The sequence below is a fragment of the Brassica rapa genome, chromosome A03 (assembly GCF_000309985.2).
Source record: "Brassica rapa cultivar Chiifu-401-42 chromosome A03, CAAS_Brap_v3.01, whole genome shotgun sequence".
Classification (NCBI taxonomy): domain Eukaryota; kingdom Viridiplantae; phylum Streptophyta; class Magnoliopsida; order Brassicales; family Brassicaceae; genus Brassica; species Brassica rapa.
Genome location: NC_024797.2, coordinates 30,339,315 through 30,354,188, shown reverse-complemented (window position 1 = coordinate 30,354,188; position 14,874 = coordinate 30,339,315). Strand labels below are relative to the sequence as shown.

The 14,874-nt window shown below is 35.9% G+C and overlaps 2 protein-coding genes, 1 long non-coding RNA gene and 1 pseudogene across 4 annotated transcripts; 3 read left to right on the top strand and 1 right to left on the bottom strand.

Moving 5' to 3' along the window:
* Window positions 1-26: 26 nt before the first annotated feature.
* Window positions 27-5,475, top strand: LOC103862218 (alpha-aminoadipic semialdehyde synthase). The gene is made up of 10 exons (XM_009139917.2): window positions 27-363; window positions 542-628; window positions 708-837; window positions 914-1,087; window positions 1,167-1,249; window positions 1,310-1,426; window positions 1,506-1,581; window positions 1,688-1,859; window positions 1,950-2,046; window positions 2,141-5,475. Exons 1-10 carry the CDS (start codon window positions 85-87, stop codon window positions 2,324-2,326), a joined length of 1,401 nt encoding a protein of 466 aa, XP_009138165.1. The 5' UTR covers window positions 27-84; the 3' UTR covers window positions 2,327-5,475.
* LOC103862217 lies at window positions 5,464-8,840 on the top strand (annotated as a pseudogene).
* Window positions 8,841-8,868: 28 nt separating this feature from the next.
* On the bottom strand, window positions 8,869-11,504 carry LOC103862216. Its single transcript, XM_009139916.3, has 6 exons — window positions 10,850-11,504; window positions 10,294-10,391; window positions 9,840-9,864; window positions 9,587-9,707; window positions 9,368-9,502; window positions 8,869-9,276 (listed from the first exon to the last, which is right to left on the bottom strand). The coding sequence occupies exons 1-6, from the start codon at window positions 11,283-11,285 to the stop codon at window positions 9,066-9,068; spliced, it is 1,026 nt and encodes a 341-aa protein (XP_009138164.1). The 5' UTR covers window positions 11,286-11,504; the 3' UTR covers window positions 8,869-9,065.
* Window positions 11,505-11,744: 240 nt separating this feature from the next.
* On the top strand, window positions 11,745-14,536 carry LOC108871249. Of its 2 annotated transcripts, XR_001957905.2 has the most exons (8): window positions 11,745-12,000; window positions 12,204-12,316; window positions 12,487-12,616; window positions 12,725-12,899; window positions 13,029-13,071; window positions 13,145-14,050; window positions 14,146-14,251; window positions 14,339-14,536. It is a non-coding gene; the product is annotated as an uncharacterized LOC108871249 (long non-coding RNA). The 2 variants fall into 2 exon arrangements; XR_004456386.1 differs by having other exon boundaries at window positions 14,146-14,348.
* The last annotated feature ends 338 nt before the right edge of the window (window positions 14,537-14,874 follow it).

The window sequence follows — 14,874 nt, the reverse complement described above, 5'->3', positions numbered from 1 at the left end:
TTACCAAATGGTTGTGCCATTGTTAAACGTTGTCAGGGAGTGTGAGATGTTGTTTTGTTATTCCTTTGCAGAGATTATAAACTCATGAATATGAACTCAAGTGGTGATGAGGAGAAGCTTGGGAATGGAGTTGTGGGGATTATAGCTGAATCAGTGAACAAATGGGAAAGAAGAACACCGTTGACACCGTCTCACTGCGCTCGTCTTTTACACGGTGGCAAAGACCGAACAGGCGTTTCCCGAATTTTGGTTCAGCCATCTGGAAAGCGTATCCATCATGATGCCTTGTACGAAGATGTCGGATGTGAAATCTCTGATGACTTGTCTGATTGTGGTCTTATACTCGGTATCAAACAACCCAAGGTAATAATAGGAAACTTGCTTTATAAAAAAAAAGAATCTACTAAATAACTTTGTAGGTATGCATTGAATCTTGTATGACACGCTATCGGTAGTTAAACAATCTTATTTTCTCGTATTTGTTATAACACTTTTTTTGGTGTGTGTGTTTATGAGTTTTAGTGTGTTGTGTGTGTTGCAGCTTGAAATGATTCTTCCGGAGAGAGCATATGCTTTCTTTTCTCACACTCACAAGGTACAGGAAGAAAACATGCCTTTGTTAGATAAAGTAAGAACAGTTTTCATTCATCCTTTCTTCTCTTTAGTCCTCTTTAAAGAGAATTCTAAGAATGCTTAGAAAAATGCAGATATTGTCTGAGAGAGTGACGTTGTATGATTATGAGCTCATTGTTGGGGATCATGGGAGAAGATTACTGGCATTTGGTAAATATGCAGGCAGAGCTGGTCTGGTTGACTTCTTACATGGACTGGGACAGAGTAAGCTGCAAGTAACATGTTTTTGTAAGAGACAAGCTTTCTTTTTTGGATGTTGATGAATGTAATTTTGATGCAGGATATCTAAGTCTAGGATACTCAACGCCTTTCCTCTCGCTAGGTTCATCCTATATGTATTCCTCATTGGCTGCAGCAAAAGCTGCTGTGATATCTGTTGGTGAAGAGATCGCAAGTCAGGGACTGCCATCAGGAATCTGCCCTCTTGTATTTGTCTTCACCGGCACAGGAAATGGTAAACTTCTCTGTTCCTTATACTGCTCTTCTCAGCCTAAGGATGTTTTGTCTCATTTTTGATTTCTCTCATTTTGCAGTCTCTCTTGGGGCGCAAGAAATCTTCAAGCTTCTTCCTCACACTTTTGTTGAACCGAGCCAGCTTCCTGAACTATTTCTAAAAGTAAGGTATTGAATATTACTATGCTCTTTTTTGAGAAATGAAATTTATATTTCTACACAGGACAAATGGATTAGCCAAAATGGAAAATCTACAAAACGTGTACATCAAGTATATGGCTGTATCATTACCAGCCAAGACATGGTTGAACATCAAGATCCATCAAAGTCCTTTGACAAAGTAACACTTTATTAACAACGTAGCTCCACGCCTGTGACTTTTGCTACACTACTATTAACTCTTTATTATTCATCTTCAGGCTGACTATTATGCACACCCGGAACACTACAATCCAGTTTTCCACGAAAACATCGCTCCCTATACATCAGTTCTTTGTACATCCTGTGCTCTCTTTTGCCTTTAAAGTTAATGAGTTTACATATATATGAAATTCATTTTCCACTAGCTCCAGCGTGTACTTAACGCTGACTTTCTGTGCAGTAAACTGTATGTACTGGGAGAAGAAATTTCCCCGTCTTCTGAGCACCAAACAGATTCAAGATTTAGCAGCAAAAGGATGTCCACTAGTGGGAATATGTGATATAACTTGTGACATCGGCGGCTCTATTGAGTTTGTTAACCGAGCTACTTCAATTGACTCCCCTTTCTTTAGGTAAATCTAAACCTTGAAAGGTCTTTCTTTATATATAGTCTTTTACTTTAGTTATCAAATGAAACTTGTTGAGCCGATAAGTGTCTTTAGGTTTAATCCTGCAAACAATTCATACTGTCATGACATGGATGGTGATGGTGTAATATGCATGGCCGTTGACATTCTACCCACAGAATTTGCAAAAGAGGTAAGATGATTACATGTTTTTTAGTACTTGGAATGAGTCCACAGTTTCAAAAACTTTTTTCTTGATTTGGAGTTCTTGTGTCAATTAAAAAAAGGCCTCCCAGCATTTTGGAGACATTCTTTCCGAGTTTGTTGGTAGTTTGGCTTCAGTGACTGAAGCTGCGGATCTACCTGGACATCTGAAGAGGGCATGCATAGGCTACAAAGGAGAGTTGACACCTTTGTATGAGTATATTCCACGTATGAGGAAGTCTGATCCAGAGTATGCCCTGCTTCCATAAAGTGGCAAATGAGGTCATAGAGTGCAATTTTTGAGATAAACTATTTGTCTTCAAATTAATATTTTTGAGGTCATAGAGTGCTATCTTTTTAGATAAATTAATATTTTTGATTGCTCAACAAAAAAAAAAAGTGTGCAATTTATAGAGTGCAAAAAAATGTGCAAAAAGAAGTGTGCGAAAAAAAAAAGTGTGCAAAAAAGTGTGCAATTTATCAAAAATATTAATTTGGAGATAAATTAATATTTTTGATAAACTAACTTTTTGTGTTTCAAAAAAAAGTGTTTCAAAAAAAATAAGATTGCTCAACAAAATGGCAAATGAGGTGGTGATAAGTGTGACTCGGGATCATAGACTACAATCTTATGTAGCACAAGGTGGTCCTGCTTGGCTTAGTACTCTAATTATGCCAGAAGCTTTTGTCAATGTGAGTGCTTGAAACCTAGCCGTGGAGCTTTGGAACATAACAGCATCTGCGTGTGTTTCTTAAGACCAGCTCCAAACCTATTTTTTATTTTATAATTTTCATTAATAGTTTACTCTATTGTAGGATTTGACTTTTTCACTCTATATTTGGAGCAAAAAATAATTTTTTTTTATTTTTCTTATATAATAGAGTAATTCTATTATATAGTAAACCATTGGAGCAAATTTATTTTATAATAGGAAATTATAGAGAAAAAAATAGGTTTGAGTTGGAGATGCTCTAAGTTTAATTTCTCCTTTGTTTTTTTCATTTTTTTTTAATACCAACTTGTGGGTTCTTTTCCACACATAGGTTTATGTTGCTTTAAGCTTTGGCTCGTCTGCACTCTGGTTTTTCCAGTTACTTTTGAATGAAACATATTGACAAAAAAACCTCGTAATAGGTCGCCACACAGATATCGATTATACGAAAACATTGTTTAAGTTTCACATTCTGTCACAAGAGCATAGCCATCATAAAAGAAATTTATTTGTTAATTGTGAATATCATAAATCTTTGGACCTTATCTCCTCTCCCTTATGGCGGAAGCGCTGCCATGAAGGAAGCTATTCGGAAAGCAAAGCGCGCAACTGTTAACGACGTCTGGTTTTGTACCGACTCCCAGGAGTTCGCTAGAGCTATAAACTCGAAGACATATCTGGTGGAGCTTTTTGAGATTATAACACGGGAAAGAGTATTTCCAAACTCTAAATAGATTTCTATAAACCACCTAGAAATTGTTTTTCAATCCTTTTGATTAAACACTGTAAAGAGTATTCACAAAACTTAGAAGCTTCCACTACATCATATACTCTTAACTTAGTCAAGATAGAGATTCTTGCCCTAAGACATATACGAATCTGTCTAAGATAATGTATCGGATAAACATAACACAACGTTCCTCCCTTGATTCTTGAACAAAGTTTGGCATATGTAACACCACAAACATGAACACACGTGTTTTGAGGCAACAGCTTAAGCCCATTCTATGAAAACGTGATATTCTATAAATAAATTATCCAAATCAAAAGCCCAAGTTTCCAATACTTTTATTTGTTACTAAAAACGAAAATTCAACAAGGTTATGCTCAACTGTAGTATTAATCATGTCAGATTTGTATTTGACCTAAAAGAATGAGTTCATCAGCTTTTGTGCGAGTCTTTAAAAAAAATTAGTGATAGTTTTTTCTTCTATTTTACATACGTCCGGTTTATGCCATTCATTAGCTTTAATTTCAAATGTGTTTGTTTGTTAATTTTGAACTATTTTATGGTCATTTGACCCAAAAAAAGTCAGACCTACCAACGAAACTATCACTAAATACAAAACTGAACTAATATGGGGTGTCAATTGCACCACCTTAATTTGTTGCTCCTCCGTTAACGTTTGGGATACATTTTTTAGCGTGCTATAATTTGTGTTTTGCCGTTTACATTGGAAATACGAATACAGAAGCACAACATAATCTTTAACGAATACAGAACATAATCTTTAACGAATACAGAACATAATCTTTCTTTATTCTTAAAAAGTTTAACAATGGATGAAGGACAACACAACATAATCTTTAACGAGGACTTTATTAGTCTATTTAACAAAGTTTAAATTAGCTTTAATTTTGAGAATATGTTCAAAAACGAAGTTTAGATTAATTTTGGAATATCATTGATTGGTTCACGCCATCCTCTTGAAATCTATAAACAACTTTATCATTATATACCAAACACATCTACTACCACTGAGATGCAACACAAATAAATTATCAAAAGAACACGTTTTCCTTTCGTTCTAATAATATGATCATTATATACAACTTTAGACTATTACTTTAAATTATACATATAATATTTTTCAAAAAGAAACCAACAGGCCTATCATCAATCTCCAACTACTCATTTTAATGATGTATTTTTACCAATTATTTTTTGTTGATATACATAATCTACACCATTAAAATAAAAACCATTACTTATTTCATGTATGACATTTCATTTTGGACATTTCCTCAGAAGTTTTACGAAGTTTTACATATTTTCTTCTAATATCTTTATCTTTTTGTATAAAATACAAATATATATATATTTAAAAACATTTAACAAAATATTTTTGGCATCTTTTTAAAAATTTAATCCAAAATTATTTAATTAATATTATAATTAGCATAAAACATCATTAGAAATTCTGGTTCAAACCCCGCTGGCCACACGGATATGGGTTATTGCTTTCGGCTCATTTGAATGCCCAGGAGAGGGTCTATCCGTGGGCTGTACCTTCACCCGGGGGTTAGGTCTGTGTATTTAATAGACCCGGGTTTAACCCTTTTCAAGTTCAAAAAAAAAAACATCATTAGAAATTAAAATTAATTTATTTTGATTTATAAACGAAAATTAAAAATTCTGTAAAATATTTCAATTATATTTTAATGATAATAATAAATTAAATTGATTAAGTTGTGAAAATACATTTTACAATGATTTTAAATAGATTTTGTTAAAAAATATCTTATCAATTTTTTTTTTCACATTCACACCTCCCAATACGTTTATTCAACTATTTAGAGTTTTAGATTTTGTTTGTCAAATGATATGGATAACATCTATAAAGTTATAGAATATTATTAAAATATTCAATCATAAATTTTTGGAATATAAACATTAATATTTTGATATATATGAAAATACGGATGCATGCACATATCAAGATCTAGTTTAGCTTATAAAAGGACGTAAAGAAACATAGTTCTTACTACACATCGAAAAGATTCCATCTTAAAAAAACAGTTCACAAGCATTGCATGATCAACATCATCAGGTACGTTTTCATTTCTTCTTGCAGAACTTTCCTTGTCGCAAATGATCTTATAAACTCATAGGTTTGTGTCCTTATTAAACATTGTCAGGGAGTGTGAGATAGGGGTTTGTTATTCTTGTGCAGAAATAATAAACTCTTAAAATATGAATCTAAGTGTTGACGAGGAGATGAAGAAGAAGAAGAAGCTGGGGAATGGGGTTGTGGGAATACTAGCTGAATCAGTGAACAAATGGGAACGAAGAACGCCGTTGACGCCTTCACATTGCTCCCGTCTTTTACAAGACAGAACAGGCGTTTCACGCATTGTGGTTCAGCCATCTGAGAAGCGTATCTATCACGATGCCTTGTACTCAGATGTCGGATGTGAAATCTCTGATGATTTGTCTGATTGTGGGATTATACTCTGTATCAAACAACCCAAGGTATATAGAAAACTTGCATTTTTTTAAAGAATATACTAAATTCTTGAGTCTTGTATGACACGTTAGCACTAATTAGCCGGAGATCTCTCTTTACCCGTGGACACGTGACTAAATTGGTGAACTATCCTTGTGTCGTTTACTTTCTTGTTTATTTGTCTGTTTCCGCACTATCTTCATGCATCGGATATAACATTTTTTTTGTGTTTATGAGTTTTAGAGTATAGTGTGTATTGTTGTCTTGCAGCTAGAAATGATACTTCCCGAGAGAGCATATGCTTTCTTTTCACACATTCATAGGGCACAGAAAGAAAAAATGCCTTTGTTGGATAAAGTAAGAAGAGTTTTCATTCATGCCTTTTTTTTTGTCACTACCATTCATGCCTTTTAAAAGAAAATTTTAGTCCCTTTCAAGAGAATATCTGGGAATGTTGAAATCTGGTATTTCGAAAATGCAGATATTGTCTGAGAGAGTGACTTTGTATGATTATGAGCTCATTGTTGGAGATCATATGGGAAAAGATTATTGGCATTTGGTATATATGCAGGCAGAGCTGGTCTTGTTGACTTCCTACATGGACTGGGACAGAGTAAGCTGCTCTTGCTGCTATTCTAACATGTTCTTTTTAAAGCATTAATAAGCTTACATGTTTAGGTGTTGATGAATTTAATTTTCGATGCAGGATATCTAAGTCAAGGATACTCAACTCCTTTCCTCTCGCTAGGTTCATCCTATATGTATCCCTCATTGGCTGCAGCAAAAGCTGCTGTGATTTCTGTTGGTGAAGAGATTTCAAGCCAGGGACTCCCACTAGGAATCTGCCCTCTTGTATTTGTTTTCACGGGAACAGGAAATGGTAACTTCTTTGATCCTCTAATGAACTTTTGAGCCTGAGGATTTTTTTCGAATGTCTAGAGGTTGTAGACCCGGAATCCCATACATCCCCTAGGGCTAGGCTTAAACCATTTTAAATTAACTATTTTTCAGGAGAGCAGACCTTCCCAACGGGAATTGAACCAAGAGTCTTAGCCATTAGGTCAACTATTTGTTCGTTAGCCTGAGGATTTTCATTCAACTTTCTCATCTTGCAGTTTCTCTTGGGGCGCAAGAAATGTTCAAGCTTCTTCCTCACACTTTTGTTGAACCAAGCAACCTTCCTGAACTATTTGTAAAAGTAAATGGAGCTTTGCTTTTTTACTCATTTTCAGGGTATTAAAGGTTACACGTTTTGGTTTATGAAGTGTGTATTTATGCATAGGACAAAGGAATGAGCCAAAATGGAAAATCAACAAAGCGAGTACATCAAGTATATGGATGTATTATTACCAGCCAAGACATGGTTGAACACCAAGATCCATCAAAGTCATTTGACAAAGTAACACTTACTTAACAACTTAGCTCCATGCCTGTGACTTTTGTTACACTACTATTAAATCTTCATTTATTTATCTTCAGGCTGACTATTATGCACACCCGGAACACTACAATCCAGTTTTTCACGACAAGATCGCCCCTTATACATCAGTTCTTGGTACATCATGATCTCTATGTTGCCTCAAGAGTTGATGAGCTTACTTATAAGAAATTCACAGGCCGGTCCTGTGCAAAGCCTAATGAAACATTTTCCTATAGTTCCCAAAATTTTGAAAAAAAATCACTTGATATGAACTTCTAAATTTGTAAAAAAAGCTCAAATTTGTTTAAAAAAAAATATTTTTATTAAAACATTTACTAAATCGCCAATGTCCCCTAAAATCTCATGGTAGGCCCTGGAAATTCAATAGTTCCAGCGTGTACTTAACTCTGACTTTCTGTGCAGTAAACTGTATGTACTGGGAGAAGAAGTTTCCCCGTCTTCTAAGCACCAAACAGGTTCAAGATTTAGCAGAAAAAGGATGTCCGCTAGTGGGAATATGTGATATAACTTGTGACATCGGTGGCTCTGTTGAGTTTGTTAACCGAGCTACTTCAATTGACTCCCCTTTCTTTAGGTAAATCTAAACCTTGAAAGTATCTTTTCTTTATAGTCTTTTTTTAACTATGGAATGAAACTTGTTGAACTGATAAATGTCTTTAGGTTTGATCCTATAAACAATTCATACTACAATGACATGGATGGTGATGGTGTACTATGCATGGCCATCGACATTCTACCCACAGAGTTTGCTAAAGAGGTAAGAAAGTGTTAGTAATATTAGGGACTGATGCTACAATTTAAAAACTTTGTATTTGATTTGGAGTTCTTGTGCCATGGTAAAAGGCATCCCAGCATTTTGGAGACATTCTTTCCGAATTTGTCGGTAGTTTGGCTTCGGTGACTGAAGTTTCAGATCTACCGGGACATCTGAAGAAGGCTTGCATAAGCTACAGAGGAGAGTTGACACCTTTGTATGAGCATATTCCACGTATGATGAAGTCTGATCCAGAGTATGCTTTACTTCACCATTTTTTCACATACATTATCTAAAGTGATTGTTAGGCTTCTTCACTAAACTATGTTTTAAAACTTTCTACACTTCAAAAAAACAGAGATGTACAAGGAAAAATCGCCAGCGGTGTGGTTTCCAACCAGAGAACATACAAATCATTAACTCAGTTAGTTAATCCAGATGAAGGAGTGGACAAATAAGTGAAAGAGTGTTGTTTTGGTGGTTCTGCTAGTATCTCTAGAGATGGTTCTCCATGCAAAGGAGGAGACAAATAAGTGAAAGAGTGTTGTTTTGATACTAGTTAGTAAAAGCATAAACGTACTTGTTTGTTTATGCTCCTATTGTGAATTGCATTTTAAAATAAATGAGATTTTAAAAGATTTAAAACTATACATCATTTTATATATTTACATCAAAATAAAAAGTTGAATAATATGATTAAAAATATTAAATTTAGAAAAATAAAACATTTAATTTAGTGCTAAAAGATTACAGTTTTACCTAATTCCATCTTGTTTTGCTTCTTTCATGTTTGTACAATATAAATGTCACTTGAAAGCATCAATACTATAATTTAGCACTAGCAAAATGACATTATCAAATTGCAAAAATGTTTCAACACTTTGATACTACCAATGAGAGAATCTGCTGCTCCACCTCTTCCCAATCATGAACTCTAGTCACCAGAGGATGTCTATCCACAGACTCAGTTTTAGACCAAGGGTATGAGTTTTCATAGTCAAAGAGGAGAACCTTCATTCCAATGTTAGCGCATTCCTCTGCATATCTCGGGTTGTCGTCAATCAATACCTCTGCTCCAAATGATCTGCAGTTGGATTAGCCCATCAAATCACATGAAAGATATAAAGTGTTTGAGTTTTAGTCTGAAAATACTCATGAGTTGATTCTGTATGTACCTGCAGATTTCAGACTTGGGTTTAGACTCTCCATGAAGAGCGAAATGGTTCCCGAAATGAATCTGTTTAAACAGTCCTGGAAAATGCATGTCGAGCCACTCAAGTGTGTGATCCTTTATCGCATTCTGCCGGGACCTATCCAATGACACACATTCGGGTTTTCAGAATTAACTGGTCAAAACGTTCAACAGAGAGAAGATTACACAGCATGACACTTACGTCACAACTGAAAGCTCGCAATGTCTTGAGAGCTTGTGAAGAGTGTTATGGGCGCCTGGAAGAGGATGGATCCCTTTCTTGAAATACGATGTCTTAAAGAATTCATGAACACGTATGTCAGCTGCAGGACAAGAACAATATTAGGTCCCAATCTATCACCAAAATTGCTGACACAGAAAAAGTTCTTGACAGCAAAATCATCAGCTAGTCCCTTGATTAATGCATATAGCTGAAAGAAGGTTTTAGATAATACCTTCATTCCGAGAGCAGTTCCATATCTGCGAGACAAATTGAGACACAAGTTTAAGGGCATATCATAGACAAAATATCTGTGATGGGAAGCCAGCAACGTTTTATCTGTACAGTAAAAGGCAACGTAAGAAGGGTTCCTGAGTTTTATATGTTTTGGTGAATGGTGAAAATTTGACAACAGAAAAACTGGAGCAGACTTCTACGAAGACCTCTTCACCCATTCAAAGTGCGCACAGGATAATGTGCTATATTAGTAAAGCAGAGAACTCCTATCCTTATCCACCTCGTATATGAACTTTTCCTAAAAGGTTTTATTCCAAGCTAACTCTATCTATTTATCCCAGCATAGGAGGTCATAAACTAGGAAACAACACAATGAGAAACGCAAGAGGGTATTCCTCCATTTGAACAATAAGATGTAAAGCTCAAAAAAAGAAAGTGCTCTCGTTGCATACCTTGAAGAACTCGTAGACATGGTATTCTGAGACTGAATGGTTTGACAAATAGCGGTCCGCAATGAACCTGTTAAGGGCCGAGACAAAGTTTCCAAGAACTGCTTACATAAAAAAGACCATAAGATGAAGCAAAGCTTAAAACAATGGCTGAATATATATAGAGAGAGAGAGAGAGAGAGAGAGAAAAAATGGTGTTCAGTGTAGGGAAAGCAAGAGATTCGGGATATCCGCAAGCAAAGCAAATCATATCAAAGATAATTAATCTCGAGTTGAAAACATAACCGTCAGTCACTATACAACAACACAACACAAATGAAACTATTCAAAGACATCAGTTTAAGACATATAGTTCAACGTGGTTCCTCCATTAGTATAGTTAGGCAGAGATACACATATATCCAGATTCAACTACAAACAAATATACTAGTAAGCTTACTGTTACATTACTATTCTATAACCAATTCAACAGTTTAATAACTCTTTTAACATAACATTTTAAAACGATTTCAAAGCAGTAAGCCTCATCACCTAAAGAAGAGAAGGGAACATAACATACCCTCATCTATATCAACGGCTACAACAATCTTATCATTCCGTTGGAGCCTCGTCGTATTACCAACTCCACGACCATCCGCTAGGTCTGTGTTTCCGCCGCCGCGGTGTTCTTCCCTGGGGCCATGTAGAAGCCGGCGATGCAACAGAGCTAAAGCTCGAGCCTTTTGATCAGCCTTCTTGTGAGAAGAATCAAAACAGCTTCTTAACGCGAACCCATTATGCTTTCCGCCTTTACAAACCTTGAACAACCCATTACAGCCAGTTCTGTTGTTGTAAAATCTAACGGGATCGAGCCTGTGAACGTAACCTCCACCCAATCGGTTCCCGATTGATCGGAGAAGAAAGGGATCGGAAGAAGCAGACATTAGGGATTGTGAAACGAATCGTGGGATGATTCTGTGGAGAATGGCGTTGGAGTAGTAGTGCCTCTTTAACATCACGAACTTTCTCACATTTACACCACCATTCACAATCCAAATTCAAATCGAACAAGAAACCCTAGAATCCCAAATCGAAGAGAGAGAGAGAGAGAGAGAGGGACTGAATTAATTAATTTTGTAAAGGAAAACAAAATTAGAAACGCAATCTATAGGCTCCAACGTAATAATCATGCATTCGAGCAACTTAGCTTGGGATTTATCAAAACTAGATTAAGCCATTTATATCTATCTATCTATCTATACTATAATAAAAATATATAATCATCAGAGAAACATGCCACGTAAGATTAAAAATTTGGACCAATCAAAAAGCTTTAAATTGTCAGGTCAGACTTTTGTTTAATTGACACATAATTTTTGCCGGTAAATTATTGGGCATATTAGCAATGGCCCATAAGAGCCCAACTCTCTTTCCTAACTTAGATTTTGTCACCATCGTCTCAGACGCTTCCAATTCACCATCGTCGGTTTGCAATCTCTGCACATCCCGTTACACTGTAGTTATCACGATCTACTCACCCTCATTCAATTGCATTCTTTACTTCATTCTTTATCAGCTATGCTATCCTTCCACCTCCTTTTTTTCACTCTTTTATAAACCCTTTCTCGATGAATCCAGAATGACCATCTCCCTTTCTTCGTCATATCCTTTTTCTTTTTAATCTTCTTCTCTCTCTCCCACAATTGTTCATGCCGAGATGACCTTAAAAAAGTAACAATCGTTCACTCACAAGCAACTCATAACCATTAGTTTTTGGCCAAAACCAAATTAAGTTGTAGTTTAAAGATTTATTGGATTATTTATCTTCCATTACATCAGATTCATCACTGTTAAATCCTTAAAAATCTTCTCAGAGCTCTCTTGCTTAATCAGAGAAGAGATTATTCATAGCTCTTATCGTTTTTACTTTGCAGTGAGTTGGCTTCACCAAAATGGAGCTGAGAAACACAGTCTGGTAATGGAGATTCCTATTGGCGCCACCGTAATCACCATTGGCGGTATCCAAAGAAGCCAGTGCCATCTTAATGTAAGTTATAACAAGTTCTTATTTTCCTTTCAGGTTTTAATGTAGAAACTAAATTTTGATTTCAGTAGAATTTGATTAGTGATTAATGTTAGGCTTGAGGCGTATTAATGTTAGTGTTAGAGTTGTTCGTTTAGTATTGTGCCTAAGATGATTGATTGTGGAATGTGCAGATCATGGAGAAGGACTTCAAGTGCTTCACTACGAAGAAGGCCAAAAGTATGAACCACACTATGATTACTTTGTTGACGAGTTCAACACTAAGAATGGAGGTCAACGCATGGCTACAATGCTCATGTATCTGTAAGATGATTTTCTAACTGTATTCTTTTTAAGGTTGCCAAATTCAAGTATTGTCTCTCTTTTTTTTTTTCTTATACAAGAAATAACTCTTACTCTAATTCTATACAGGACGGATGTTGAAGAAGGCGGTGAAACGGTGTTTCCTGCTGCCAATATGAATTTTAGTTCCGTACCATGGTATAATGTGGTAAAAATGGACTTTCCGTAAAGCCTAGAATGGGCGATGCGTTGCTCTTCTGGAGCATGAGGCCCGATGCTATGCTAGACCCCTCAAGCTTGCATGGTATCATTTATTTTTTTTGTCACAAGCATGGTATCATAAGAACCATATAAAACACCCTTTGTAAATTTGCCTTTTCAACGATACCATTCTGAGTGTGGAGTTGATAATATATATCCTCATTGATTCTAGGTTGATGTCCTGTGATTAGAGGGAACAAGTGGTCATCTACCAGGTAACACACAGTGATGATTTTCACTCTCTATTGTGAGTAAATACCTAACAAGGGGTTACATATTGCTGTTCAGATTTTAGACCAACTGTGGATAATAAGCCACCATCAAAGGGAAAGAACAGGACTGGTATTATTGTTGGCGTCATTGTTGGCTTAGGACTTTTGAGCATCCTTGCGGGTGTTGGTATCTTCATCATACGAAAAAGAAGAAAGCCGTACACTGATGATGAAGATAATAAGAACTCTTTTTTTTCTTTCTTGAGCTGAAAATGTTTTGGCATCAAACTGGAATATTCATCTTTCAGATTGCTTCATTTTAAGAACTGTTCTTCTTCTTTTTTTCTCGCAGAGCTGCTTAGTATGGAAATAAAGCCTTTCACATTTACTTATTCGGAACTTAAAAGTGCAACTCAAGATTTCAATCTCTCAAACAAGCTTGAAGAGGGTGGGTTTGAGCCTGTTTATAAGGTAAGTCCCATACCAAAGTATCTGCATATACGTTGAAAGAATATCATCTTCTTCCCTTTTTTCCCCATTAGCTTAAGGTTTTTTCTAATAGTAAATTCATTTTGCTTCTCTCTCTCAGGTACAAACTCAAATGATTCAGTTTTCTTTAAAAAGCTCACAAGTCGTGGACCTCTTGCTAAGAAATTTATCCAGTGGCTCCTATCACTTCACCAGATTGGTTAGTGTGACTTTATCATCATCATGGCTCCTTTTATCTCCAAAAGTTCGCTTAGTTGTTTAGTTTTATGTATTTGTCAGGTCTTGATGTGAACCGTACAGACAGGTCTTTGGAATTTTATGAGAAAAGGGAGAATCTGTCCAAGCTTTGGGATATTCTCTCTCTGTTTATGCCTGGATAGACCAAGATGTCGGTTACTGTCAAGGAATGAGTGATCTTTGTTCTCCAATGATTGTTCTTCTTGAAGACGAAGCTGATTCATTCTTTTGTTTTGAGAGATTAATGCGTCGATTGGTACTGGTTTACCTTAAACCATACTTTCAATATGTCTTATGTATTTGGTATGGTACTAAACGTTTGTGTTTTCTTGTGTTTTTCAAAATGAAAAGCGAGGAAACTTCCGGAGCACGGGGAGATCTGTTGGAGTTGAAGCTCAACTTACTCATTTGTCTTCAATTACTCAGATTATTGACCCCAAGCTTCACCAACATCTAGGTATAACTACTACTACTACATCTTCTTTGCCTCTCTACATGTAACATACTCATCTGTTAACCAAGCTCTTGGTCTTGTGAAATGAAGATAAACTGGGGGGAGGTGACTATCTCTGTGCTATTCAGATTGTTCTACTTCATGTGATAGTTTAGTCGGATCCTGTAACACTTTTGAGTATAACCATTTACAAGTACCTACTGCTGATATAGTGGTATCTTTTTTTAAATTAGGTGGCCCTCTCTCCGTACTTAAACTCATCAATTAACAAACATTTTTTTCATAGTATATAACATCTGAGATGGAAAGATTTCAATTTTGATTGTCTATTCAATTTTTGTGACATGGTGAATACTTTATCCTGCCGTGTTTTGAGTTTTTATTGTCCATGATTGTTGAAATTGATACTGAAGCTTTTTCTGTCTTTTTTAGTCATATGTCAGCATATAAAGTATATAGGATGATTCATCTGACTCTGATGAAAATTGTCGTGTGACCACAGAAGGCACACTAACAAGAAGGTTCTGGCGCGTAAACACTAGAGTTGTGGTGAAAGTGACTCTAGCAGCTCGGATACTGACTCTGTCAGTGACAGTGGAGAGAAGAGAAGAAGTAAGGTACAAAGA